We start from the raw sequence: 13,440 nt of genomic DNA, 5'->3' as shown, positions 1-13,440 counted from the left end.
CCCCAGCTGTTCTTTGTCCCTCCGTGCCCAAAGCCAATGGGCAGCATCCCCTCCCGTGCTGCCAATTCACCTTTTGTCCCCTCTAAGGAGGGGGTCCCCGTGCAAAGCAACGCCCTGCACTGAAGACAAGACCCCCACCCCGGGGAGGTCCAGGACCCAGAGGGAGATCGCGGTGTCCTCCCATCTCCCCTCCTGGCCGCAGCCGGCTTAGGGGACCCTGCATTGGGAGATGGCACAGAGGGGATACCCCCGAGGGGGGGGCTGCCCCTGGAGGGTGGGGGGTGGGAGTGACGTCCCGGGGCGGGGCTCAGGGTGCGGGGCGGGGCGGGCAGGGGATCCCCCGGGCTCGGGGCCGCGTTGCGGCAGCGCGGAGCCCGGCGGGGGGGGCTGCGGGGCCGCGGCGTTGCCGGCTCCGAGGGCTGCCCGGCCCGGCCCGGCCCGGTTCGGCCCGGCCATGACCATGAGCTCCGTCACCGAGAGTTTATTGGGCTCCGACCCATCCAAAACTTCTTTCCTGGAGCTCGGCCACCCCTCTCCTCCGCACTACCCGCTGCACGGCCTCCACCCCGCCGGTCACCCCCAGCACGACCCGTCGCCCTTCTCCTCCTACAGCCGGCCCGGTTCTTATCCTTACCCCGGCGGTCCCCCCCCGCCGCCCCACGGCAGCCCCTACCTGTCCTACCCGCCCCAGCATCCCCAGGCCGGGCTGGCCCACGGCGCCGGGCTGCAGGACGCAGGTAAGGCGGCAGCGGGGGTTCCGATCCCGGTTCTGATTCCGGATCCGATCTCGGTTCCGATTCCCATCCCGGTTCCTATCGCTGTCCCGTCCCTCCCCGTCGAGGCACCGCGGCGCTGCCGCTCCTCGCCCCGCAGCCGTCGGAAGCCGGGATCACCTGTGGGCAGCGCGGCCGGGCGGGGGGCTCGGACCTCTGCTGGGGGGGGGTTGTGCCCTATGGGGGGAAGACACAGCAATGGGTGGGTGTGGGGCTGCGGGGAGCCCACGGGGGGCTGCAGAGCCCCGGCTGCACCGATCCCGCAGCTCCTCCCCTCGGCCCTGCAGCACGCATCCCAATTGCCGTCTGTTTTCCCCCAAAGCTGAGAGGAAACCCCCACCCCAGGGCTCACAGCAGAGGGGTCCCACTCTTCCCCATGGCTGTAGAGTGGGGGGTGCACACTCCTGATTCCCAGCGTGTCTCTGAGAGCACAGACTGCGCTGTCATCACCACCTGCCCCCTGTGTGCCCCATGTACCCAAAAGACCCGCAGATACTCAGAGCCACCACCGGGGTACGAGGTGAACCCACAGAGCAGGGCTGCTCTCAGCCACCCCCCATCACCCTGTCCCCCCCCCATCCCCACCCCTTCACAGCGTGCGTGTCTATCACCTTCCTACAGCGGGGACTGAGCAGCACTGAATGAACGGCCCCAATTTCTTCATTCACTTCTATTCTGAATGAAGCAGAGAATCAGAGGCAAATCCCTTCACGGAGCAACCTCCACAGCAGAGCCCAGCACAGCCCCAGCGATGGGGCACCCATAGGGGCAATGCAGCCCCAGAGATGGGGCACCCATAGGGCAGTGCAGCCCCAGCGATGGGGCACAGCAGGGGCAGCACAGCCCCCATTAACAGAATGACCCCAAAGAACAACGCAGCCCCCAGTGATGGGGCAGGGCAGCCCCCAGGGACATCACAGCCCCTACAACAACAGCACAGCTCCCAACTATGGGGCAGCCCCTGCTGACAGCACAACCCTAAGTGACCACACGGCCCCTAAAGACAGCACAGCCCCCAGTGCCATTGCAGCCCCCAGTGGCAGCGCAGACCCCATTAACAGCTCAGCTCCCATTGACAACGCAGACCCCATTAACAGCTCAGCTCCCATTGACAACGCAGACCCCATTAACAGCTCAGCTCCCATTGACAGCGCAGCCCCCAGGGGCAGCGCATCCCCAGCGCTGCGGTTCCCATCCTGACTCTCCTCTCTTCTCCCTTCCTAAGAGCCCAACAAGGTTTTACCGGTGTCCAACGGGGAGCTGCGCCTCAATGGCAAAGGGAAGAAGCTGCGTAAACCACGCACCATCTACTCCAGCCTGCAGCTTCAGGCTCTCAACCAGCGCTTCCAACAGACCCAATACCTGGCACTGCCCGAGAGAGCCGAGCTGGCGGCACAGCTGGGGCTCACCCAGACCCAGGTAGGGCTGAACCCCCCGACCCCATCACCCACAGCCCCCCATAGGGTAAGTGTGTGGTTCATGCATGGCTTGAATCCGGATCGGGGCTCGTTGGATCCGTGCCTTACAACCGGCGCCATTGGGGCCCTGCGGGTGGGATTTGGGGTGCCCCTACTCGCACCTCCCAAAGGCACTGGGACTTTCCCAGCCCTGGAGCCTGGCTTCTGGCCCAGCCGTGCCCGGTGTTGGGCGGCCCAGAGCCGCGGGACGGGGTGAGTGGGTTTTTGAAGGCGATGGGGAGAGACAGGCAGGCGGCAGCGGTGCAGCCCGGAGCCAGGGGCGAAGCGAGCTCATAAAGACGGGGAAGAAAAGGAGACAAGTGGGAACCTGCCGGCAGAGCGGGGGGGACCGTGGGGAGGAATGAGTGGGGCCACCACCCCGAGCACAGCACTGAGCTGAGCCCCACCGCGCCCCGGCAGCGCTGCAGTGCCCAGGGTGGGCTGGAGGGGGCACAGATGGGGGGATATATGGGGACTCACAGAGCTGGAGGCTGTTGACTTGCTGTCTGCTCTCCCCTTATCTTCTTCTCCTCCAGCTCCCTGTAGTGGATTCTCTAGTGGCTTGTATAGGGTTGGGTTCATCTCATGGACCCTGGTGTACCAGCTGGGGGGTGGGATGCTGTCAACCTGTGCCACCCTCCCCACATCCCTTCTCACCCCCGCTCTCACCCGCAGGTCAAGATCTGGTTCCAGAACAAACGTTCCAAGTACAAGAAGATCATGAAGCAGGGCTCGAGTGCACCCGATGGGGAGCAGCACCTACACACCTCCTCCTCCTCGCTGTCCCCCTGCTCCCCCAGCATCCCCCCGCTCTGGGACATCCCTGTACCTGGTAAAGGGCCCCCGCTGCCCCCCAACAACTACATCAGCAGCTTTGGAGCCTGGTACCAGCCTCACCAGCAGGACTCCATGTCTCGTGGGCCCATGATGTGACACCGCTACGGCTGCAGCTCCAGGAGGGTCAGCAAGGGGGGGGGATGTGCCGCTGAGCCCTGAGGGGTGATGCCATGGGGGACCCCAAGGATGAAGAAGAGGAGGAGGAAGGTGACTGCTGTCTGCAGGGACCCCCGTTGAGGGTTGAAGTGAGATGCCCCCAGCACAGAGCCCTGGTACGGGCAGGACAGGACCAGCCGCAGCCCCCGGGCCATGGGCACAGAGGGGTTGGAGGGGTCCACAGACCCACAGCCCCCCGGACTTGGCTTTATTTATAAGCACTGTCTGTGAAGCTGTGTGCCCCCTGTTATAAACAGGCTGTACAATTGTAAAGTAAAGACTGCTCCTCGGTACCTGCTGCCATTTGCTGAGGGTCCCCATGGGCTGGGGTGGATGCTCTTGTGGGGTGGGGGCATCCAACAGGGGCCGGGTACCCCCAGACCCCCCCCAACCCAACATCTGCGCAGGACCCACCACTATTTTCAGACCCACTGCTCCCAAATGGAGGCACAATTACAGTAATTGTGGAGCCGGGCTCCTCAGTGAGGGGCTTCTCACCAGCTCCTCGGGGTAATTAGGGGCAATTTGTGGCTATTGAAGATGTCTTCCTTAATAAGGGTGGGATGGGGGTGGGTTGGGGACCCCTGGTCTCAGCAATGAGGGCACTTGGGGAGCAGGTTTCCCATCCATCACAGCCTTTGCTGCACAGCACCAATGCTCTGTGTGCCCCCACCTTCATGCAGACCAGCAGTGCTGCATTCCCTTTGCTGCAACGTGTTGTGCTCAGGTCGTGGTGCTGCACAGAAGGGATCCCCTTCCATCCCATATCCCAACCCAATGGCCAATGCCACCTCCACCCCACACCTGTGGGCTCAGCCCAGTGCCAGCCCTGTGCTGGGTGGGGGCAGCGGGTGATGCAACACGAGCGGCTGCAGCGGTGTGTTGCAATGGGGCAGGGAGCACCTGGGGGGGGGGTTTGGGGGGGCTGCATGCTGGGGCTTGTGAAGGGACATCAATGGATGCATGACAGCTTGTATCTGTGGGGGGTGGGAGTTGTGTTCCCACCCTACATGTGCCCCTGTGTGGGGTTGTGATGGGTGGAAGGGGGGAAAGCAGCCCACAGCCCCCCAACCCAGCCCCACAGGGCAGAGCAGTGGGGCAGGAGGGAGCACAGCAGCTCTGTGTGCACCCACCAGTCCAGGGAGGGGGGAGCAGGGATACAGCCAGCATTTCTATAACCTACACAGATCCCATCTTTCTTCTTACTTTCTTTTCTTCTCAATTCAACCAAACACCAACAAAACACCCCAAAGCACCCACAGCTCCCAGCACGCTGCTCCCTCCCCCCACAACCCCCCTCCTTGCCCCACTCCTGGCAGCCTCCCCCCCCCCTCCTTCCCCATCCCCCCCCTCCTCCCATTGCAGCTCTATGTCTCCAGCATGTCTGCCCGCTGCGGTGCACACACAGCCCCAACCCAACCCCAACCCCAACCCAACCCCAAGCGCTGGGGGCCGGGAGCTGGCAGCTCCCCTTAACCCTTGGGGTGCTGTTTGGGGATGGATGTGGGGCGGGGGGGGGGGGGTGTTTGGGGTGTCCCCATTGGCCCCATGTGTATCACTGGGACAGTGATGTGTGGTGGCCCACAGGCAGAGTAGTGCTGGGGTGTGGGTGTGGGGACCCCATTATGGGGAGGAGGGTCCCAGAATGTATTTGGGGTTTGTTCCCTAAAGCAGAATAGGGCACAGCTGGGTTGGAATGCACTCACACTGAGCAGCAATTCAATTCAACCCCCCCCCCCCCTCCTTCCCATATCCAGTCCCCTCCCCATAAACCAACACTGTCAGAGACATTTCCATCCCCATCCCCATCCCATCCCCATCCCATCCCATCCCATCCCATCCCCATCCCATCCCCATCCCATCCCATCCCCATCCCCATCCCCATCCCCATCCCATCCCCATCTCCATCCCATCCCATCCCATCTCCATCCCCATCCCCATCCCATCCCCATCTCCACCTCCATCCCATCCCATCCCATCCCATCTCATCCCATCCCCATCTCCATCCCATCCCCATCCCATCCCATCCCCATCCCATCCCATCCCATCCCATCCCATCCCATCCCATCCCATCCCATCCCATCCCATCCCATCCCCATCCCCATCCCCATCCCATCCCATCCCATCTCCATCCCCATCCCATCCCATCCCATCCCATCCCATCCCATCCCATCCCATCCCATCCCATCCCCATCCCCATCCCCATCCCCATCCCCATCCCATCCCATCTCCATCCCCATCCCCACCCCATAAAGCATCAGCAGACCCCATACCCACATGGAAGGAGCACAGCGGAGCACTTTGGGTTCGATCAGCTTTATACAAATGAACCTTATATACACTCTGACCCCCCCACCCCACCCCGCACACCCCTATATATATATAAGGCAACATAAATAAGGTCCTGGGGGCTGTACAACGCAGAGGGACACATCTTTAAAATGGCACTTTGTCCTACAAAAATAGCCTCGCTCTCTTAAAAAATAGTCAAAGTTTGGGGTTTTTTTAGGGATTTTGGGGGGTCTTTTTATGTGTGTTGAATGCCTGGTGGGGTTTAACCTATAAAACACCTTCGTCTTCACTGTTAGCTTCAATGACACCCGCTGGAGGCACAGACTATCTCCCAACAATAACTTAAGCTGTTCCCAAACTGGTTTTAAATATTAAAACTTTTTTTCCCGTTTTTTATCCCCCCTTTTTTATTCTCCTCCCCCCTCCCCCCCCCCCTTTTTTTTTTTTCATTTTTAATCATTATTTATTATTATTTTTTTAACTGTTAAATAACCACCTCGTCATCTGAGCGTCGTCCCCAGGGTTGGGGTCTCTGTGAGGCTGCCTGTGGCCCATTGGAGCATCCACAGCCCCATAGAGTTCCCACAGCCCCATAGAGCATCCACAGCCCCATAGAGCATCCACAGCCCCATAGAGTTCCCACAGCCCTGTGGAGAACCCATGGAGAGCCCATGATCCAATAGAGCTCCCATGGCCCCATGGAGAGCTCAAGACCCCATGGAGAACCCACAGCCCCATGAAGGACCCATGGAGAACCCATGGTCCAATGGAGTACCCACAGCTCCATGGAGAACCCACAGCCCCATGGACAACCCATGGCTCCATGGAGAATCTGTGGTCCCATGGAGCACCCACAGCCCCATTGAGAACCCACAGGGAGCCCACGGCCTCACAGAGACCCCATGGAAGACCCATGGTCCCATAGAGCTCCTACAGCCTCATGAAGAACCCATTGTACCATGGAAAAACCTATGGAAAACCCACAACCCCACGGAGAACCCATGGAGCACCCAAAGCCCCACAGAGGACCCACGGCACCATGGAATACCCACAGCCCTACGGCGCACCCACACCCCACAGAGAACCCACACCCCACAGAGCACCCATAGTCCACAGTCCCATATGGTCCCTGCATGGCACTGGATTTGATGTGCCATGAGGGTGAGGGGTGTCCCCTGCTCCAGGTGGGGATGGCACCCTGCTTTGGTCCTCATGTCTCCATCCCATACAGCGTCCCACAGGCTCCACAGGGACCCCGAGGTGGGGTGACAGTCACCCAAATGTCTCTCCTATGGGGACACAGCTGTTGTGGGGAGGGGGGGGATGCAGCTGTTGGGGGGCTGGTGGTGCCCCCTGGGTGTAGGCTCATAGTTCAACCCTTTGCAGTCCTGTTGTTCCTGAGATGAGCTGGGAGAGGATATAGAAGTGGATATATAGGGGTGTGTGTATCGGAAGACTTGAAAATAATAATAATAATAATCGATTTTAGGGGCAGGGAGGGGGGGGTAGAAAGGGAAGAGGAGAAGTCCTGCACTGTCTCTGCTGCCCCATATAGTTAGTAGACGGCACCCGGGTTGGGGGGCGGCCCCGGCGAGGTGTGATGCATAGTGGTGGGCGGCTGGTGGGGGGCAGTGAGGCTCTGCGGGTGGTACCAGGGGCTGTGCTCCTCCAGGAAGGCGGGTGAGGGGCTGTAGGGCAGTGGTTGTGGGATGGGGGTCCGTCCCGGCGCGCTGCCATGCGATGCACTGTCCCAAACAGCGGGTGATGGAGGGGAGTTGCAGGCCATGGAGTCGCTGTTGTTGGGGCTGTGCTCCAATGGCACCTCGCCGTTCTTGTAGAGCTTCTTGAACTTGGAACGGCGGTTCTGGAACCAGATCTTCACCTGGAGGGGGAGGAATAGGGTGAGGGGTGAGGGGATGGAGCAATGGGGGGGTGGGACGAAGGGATGGGGGATGGTGGGAACCCAGCACACAGCACTGGGGGTCACACACATTATGGGTGTCATGGGGGACCCCAAACACCGTATGAAGCCACCTTTGATGTGGGCACCATGTGGATCCTGGGTGTGCCATGTGCTGTAGGAAGGCACCTGTGATATGGGAGTCATGGGGACCCCAGACCCTATGGGAAGCCACCTATGATATGGGACTCATAGGGACCCCAGACCCTATGGGAAGACACCTATGATATGGGACTCATAGGGACCCCAGACCCTATGGGAAGACACCTATGATATGGGACTCATAGGGACCCCAGACCCTATGGGAAGCCACCTATGATGTGGGTGCCATGAGGACCCAGCTGACACCATGAACCATTAAGGAGGTCACTCCTGCTGTTTGTATCATGGGGACACATTGATGGAAGCCCCCCATGATCCGGGTGCAGTGAATGGGAATTCACATGGGAATTGTGTTTTGGACACCCCAAACACACCATACATGGTGTTGTAGGGACCCCAAAGGCACCAGGGAAGTCAACACAGAGGGGAATTCAGCTGTATAATGGGTATTTTGGGGATATACAATGCACTGCACGCTGGAGAGCCCACACTAAGGGTGTTATGGGGACCCTGGGTGCTATGGGGCCAGCACCGAATGTCAGCCACCCTATGTGTTCCATAGGGTGTTCCATGAAGCCACCACACCACGCATCACGGGACACCAACCCAGCACGTCGGGAGCGTCCCAATGTTGGGTGAGGCTGTTGAAGCCTTTGGGGCCGGGGCGCTGGGAGTGGCGGTGTCACCCAAACAGGATGTCCCTTCTGGGTGACGCGCTCCGTCAGCCCTTTGCAGAGCTGTCCCCGATTGCTTCATCGTTGCCCAAGGGAGGAGGAGGAAGGTGGTGGTGTTGTTGGGGAGCGCCAGCCAAGGGCGGCACAAGGGCGCCGGCGCCGGGCCTGCAGGCAGGGAGGGCACAGGGATGGGATGGGGCGGGTTGTGGGGCGGCTGTCACGCCAACGAGGTCGGGTTTGTCCCCGTGATAGGAAAGAACTGAAAGCAAAGGTTTGGGTCCTAAAAACTGGGAGGAAGAACTAGAAGCATGGGGAAGGAGAAAGGCATCTTTATGGAGACCGCGGCAGCCCCTCAATGAGATCCTGAATGTGCCTGATTTGTATTGCTGGGAATGGGAAACCCAGTGAGGGGAAATGGGGCTGGGGGAGATGGGGTGGGGGAGAGCACCATCCACAGCCCCCAGCCCACACACAGCACTCGGTCCATGTGGGTGCTGAGAGGGAGGGGGTAAAGCCCCGCATCCCCACACTGCTTAGGGGCACAGCCTGCCCCCTCCCTCAGCACAGGGTCCCCCTGCACTCTACAAGTGGGGGTCACCCACCCCAGGGCTCCCCTGAACTCTCCCATCTCCCACCCAAAGGACACACACCCCAAACTGAGCCGCGCTGACCCCAACATGGATTCAGGTCTCACAACGCAGCCCCAACCCCAACCCCGCTGCCCCCCAAGTGGGATCGGGGAGGGGGTTCAGCCCTACCTGGGTCTGGGTGAGCCCCAGTTGTGCCGCCAGCTCGGCTCTCTCGGGCAGTGCCAGGTATTGGGCTTTCTGGAAGCGGCGCTGCAGGGCGGCCAGTTGGTAACTGGAGTAGATGGTTCGGGGTTTGCGGATCTTCTTGGGTTTCCCATTGACCATCCGCACCTCGGGCTCCGGTTCTTCCTTCACTGACACTGAACACAGAGCAGGAGGGTGAGGATGGGGCCAACAAAGGGCCCCCACGCAGCCCCCAACCCCACAGCAGGTCGGGTCACCCCACTGAACAGCAACAAAGTGGGGCAGATTCGGCCCTAAACCCTTCCTGGGGAGAGATAGTTTGGGATCCCTATGGAAACACATTGGGATTTGCTACAGAAATACACTGGGATCCCTATGACAATACATTGGGGTTCCTATAGCAGTACATTGGGGTTTCTATAGCAATACATTGGGGTTTCCTATAGCAATGCATTGGGATTCCTAAAGGAATATATTGGGGTTTCCTATAGCAATACATTGGGATTCCTAAAGGAATATATTGGGGTTTCCTATAGCAATACATTGGGATTCCTAAAGGAATATATTGATGTTTCCTATAGCAATACATTGGGATTCCTAAAGGAATATATTGAGATTCCCTATGAGGATGCATTGGGAACCCTACAAAGATACACTGGGATCCGTATGAACACGTATTGGGATCCCTATGGAAATACACTGGGATCCCTATGGAAATACACTGAGATCCCTATGGAAATACACTGGGATCCCTATGGAAATACATTGGGATCCCTACAAAAACACATTGGGATCACCACAATACACTGAGAACCCTACAACGACAACAAGTTGGGATCTCTACCCTGTAAGAATACATTGGGATTCCCTACAGAAACATAGAGCAAGAAGTTAGGATCCCTATAGTAATACATTGGGATCCCTACGACAGCGAATCGGGGTCTCTATGATCCAATGAGCCCCCAACCACCATCCCTAAGTTCTTAAAGGGAATTTGAAGGGGGGGGGGTCCCAGCTTTCCCCCCCTGCATTGGGGACCCACCAGAGCCCCATACCTGCATCCTGCGCCGGGAGCTGCTGGTCCCTGAAGTGTCCATACTGCCGATAGGACGGGCTGTAGGAATAGTCGGATTTGGGGGAGTAAGTTCCTCCTGCACCGATGGCGTTGAGGTTGAATTGAGGGTACGGATAGTGAGCGACGGGCTGCCCGTAGGATTGACCGGGGTAATAGTCGTGTTGGCCGCTGTAATAACCCAAATCGGTGACGGATGATTCGGGCAACGTCGGGGAGTCCTTGGAGGAAGCATGGCAGCTTAAGGAGCCCGACAGGTCGGTGAGGATGCTGGTGAGCTTCTTGTCGAAGGAGCCGCTCATCGCTGCCGCTCGGGGGGGCTTCAGCCCACCCGGGACCCCCCGTTACCCACAACGTCCCTCGATCTGCTCCTGTTGAGAGGCGACTCAAGAGTGTGTGCCCAGAGCTGCGGGCGGCCTTGCTCCAAAGCCTTTAATTAGGGAGCGGGGCAGGGTGGGTGCGCATTCCTATTGGCTCCAGAAATATTGCCTGGGAGGCAAAACAGGCTCCTGCCTCCTGCTTTGGGGTTTGGCTTCTCTTCTTTTGCTGCTGCTTTTTTTTTTTTCCCCTCTCTGCCTTCCTTCCCTCCTTCCCTCCCTCAAGAAACAACAAAGAGTGGGTGAAGGGGAGACGGAAGGGATGGGAGCTGGAGGAGGGGGGTGGGGGGGGGGTTGCTGGGGCTCTTTGCACTGGGGTTGGGGGTCCCAAGGGTCACAGTGGGACAAGGGTTGGGGGCAGGGATGGGGTGTCCTCCCCCCCTCTCCCATTAGTTCCCAATGTTCTACACCATCCACAGAGCTCAGGGTGAACCCCCCCCCCATACTCCACAACTTGTCACCCCTCCCCTCAGCACTCCCAGCCCTGAACTCCTCACTGCCCTAAGACCCCCCCCCCCCCCTTATCCCAGGCCCCAACACAGCACTGAGATAGAGGAGGATATGGGGAGGGGGCTGTATTTTGGTGGGGAGGGGGGGGGTTCTCCCCCATGCTGGCAGGACCTTGACCCTGAGAGGTGCTGGGGGGGCTCGAGGGTGGGTGGGCAGATGTGTGAGCCGGGCTGCGGCTTTTTGGGGGTTAAAAGAAACATTGGCGTGTATGACCCCCCCCCGTGTCCCCCAACCCCCCACCCTGTCATCCCACCATAGGGCGGCGTGGTGCAATGGCGCCACCTGGTGGCCGTTGTAGGGTACTGCAAAGGTAGAGATACGAGGGTTCGAATCCCGGGATGGGATGGGATGGGATGGGATGGGATGGGATGGGATGGGATGGGGATGGGGATGGGGATGGGGATGGGGATGGGATGGGATGGGATGGGATGGGATGGGATGGGGATGGGGATGGGGATGAATGGGGATGGGATAGGACGGGGACGGGGATGGGGATGGAGATGGGGATGGGGATGGGATGGGATGGGATGGGATGGGATGGGATGGGATGGGATGGGATGGGGATGGGATGGGATGGGATGGGATGGGATGGGATGGGATGGGATGGGATGGGATGGGATGGGAAGGGGATGGGATGGGATGGGATGGGATGGGATGGGATGGGATGGGATGGGGTGGGATGGGATGGGATGGGATGGGATGGGATGGGGATGGGGATGGGGATGGGGATGGGATGGGATGGGATGGGATGGGATGGGATGGGATGGGATGGGATGGGATGGGATGGGATGGGATGGGATGGGATGGGGATGGGGATGGGGATGGGATGGGAGTCCCATGGCTCCGTTTCAGAGGGCACAGCCACCCATAGAGGTTACAGGTGTGACCCAGACACTGCACGAAGCCCGGGCTCATCTCCCCACACGGGCACTGCAATTGGAGCTGGGAGCATTAATTCAATGAGGACAGAGGTACCTGGGTGCGGCCCAGCCCCGCCGTCTGCCCTCCCCGGGGGGTTCCCAAGGACCTGAGGAGCCGCTGGGACACCCCCAGGTCCGGTCCTGTCCGTCGGTCCGGCCGGTGGGGCTGGGTGCTGGAAAAGCCGGTCCAGGTGCTGCGTGTATGTGCAGTGCTGAACCAGTTTGGGACTGGGACGTACTGGTGCTTGTGGACCGGGCTGAAGCCCCTTAGTGAGGATCCCAGGGGGGCGGGTCGTCCCCATCTAACCCTAACATCCCCCCCACCCCAAAACGGGAGCATCCTTTATCACATAGCGCCATCTAGTGGCCATTCAAGGAATTACATCCCCAAACACCCCCTACCCCAATTAACCCCCCCTGGAGGTGGGGGGCGATAATAGCAGCCCTGGGGGGTAACGCTCCCTTTAACCCGGCTGTTAAATCCCTTTCCCTGTGTTTGGGGGGGGGGGGGTGCATTTCCTGGGGTGCCCCCCCTTCATTTGGGGGTCCCAAGGGAATCAGGGGGGCTCCCCAACCCAGAGAGGGGGTGCGTTGTGCCGGGGAGGGGTGGGAGGGCTGAGGGTCCCTTTCACCCCCCCCCCCTTTCATGCAGATCCTTCCACGGGGTCTGTATCTGGTCACCCCGTCCCGTGCCCCCCCTATAGACCCCCCCCTCCATCACGCAGCCCCCACGCGGGGCTCTGGGAGGTTCCGAGCGACTCCCAGGGCTGGAATTTGGCTCCAGCAACACAAACAAACCTCGGGGCCTCGAGCAGCCTCTGTATGGGGGGGGGGGGCTACAGAGTGGGGGGTGGTACCAAGCAACCCAGGACCCCAATGGAAACAACGGGGATGGGGATATAGAGGGGAGTGGGGGTGGGGGTTGTACAGGGGGCTGCCCCCCCACACAGGTTGGGGGGTCTCCGGGGGGGGCCGCTGTCGGGCTGGGAGCCCATGGGATGGGATGGGAGCGGGCACAGAGCCGGCACATTCCCCACGTTCCGCCGTGGGAGGCCGGGGATTTTCTGCCCCCCCCCCCGCAGCGTCCGAGCTTCGCTTCCTCCTGCCTCAATGCCCCACAGCATGAGACCCCCCCACACTCATTGTGCCATATGGGGGGGTCCCGTTGATGGGGGAGGGGGGGGAATGGGCAACGCGGGTGGTCCTATCCCAGCCTGGATGGGTTATGGGGGGGGGGGGGGCTATAACCCTGGAGGGGTTATTGGGGGGGGGGGGCTGTGTGTCTGCCCGGGGGTCCCACTATGTGGGGGGGGGGGGCACGGCTGAGTCTGCGGCTCTTATCACTGCAGTGTGCACACACCTGGGCGTGTTGCACATGAGCGTGCACGCACAACTATGCAACCTATATACAAACCTTGTTACCCCCCCAGGTGCACACTCACCCCCCCCCCCCCCCCATCCACCCCCTACCCAAGCGCATGCGCGGACCGCCCCCTTCCACAGGTACGGGCGGGGGGGTGCGCGGCCCCTTTAAGGG

General features: G+C 60.3%; 2 protein-coding genes across 2 annotated transcripts; one reads left to right on the top strand and one right to left on the bottom strand.

Annotated features, from left to right (window-relative positions):
• The first annotated feature begins 337 nt into the window (after window positions 1-337).
• Window positions 338-3,516, top strand: DLX4 (distal-less homeobox 4). The gene is made up of 3 exons (XM_015885632.3): window positions 338-737; window positions 1,999-2,192; window positions 2,906-3,516. Exons 1-3 carry the CDS (start codon window positions 455-457, stop codon window positions 3,161-3,163), a joined length of 735 nt encoding a protein of 244 aa, XP_015741118.2. The 5' UTR covers window positions 338-454; the 3' UTR covers window positions 3,164-3,516.
• A 2,007-nt stretch (window positions 3,517-5,523) lies between these two features.
• Window positions 5,524-10,504, bottom strand: DLX3 (distal-less homeobox 3). Its single transcript, XM_015885630.3, has 3 exons — window positions 10,080-10,504; window positions 9,010-9,200; window positions 5,524-7,397 (listed from the first exon to the last, which is right to left on the bottom strand). Exons 1-3 carry the CDS (start codon window positions 10,396-10,398, stop codon window positions 7,071-7,073), a joined length of 837 nt encoding a protein of 278 aa, XP_015741116.2. The 5' UTR covers window positions 10,399-10,504; the 3' UTR covers window positions 5,524-7,070.
• Window positions 10,505-13,440: the final 2,936 nt, after the last annotated feature.

The sequence above is a fragment of the Coturnix japonica genome, unplaced genomic scaffold, assembly GCF_054131305.1.
Source record: "Coturnix japonica strain WE unplaced genomic scaffold, WE-NBRP24 Scf049, whole genome shotgun sequence".
In the NCBI taxonomy this organism is placed as follows: Eukaryota; Metazoa; Chordata; class Aves; order Galliformes; family Phasianidae; genus Coturnix; species Coturnix japonica.
Note: the sequence above shows the minus strand (reverse complement) of the source record. Positions and strands in the feature narration are given on the sequence as shown.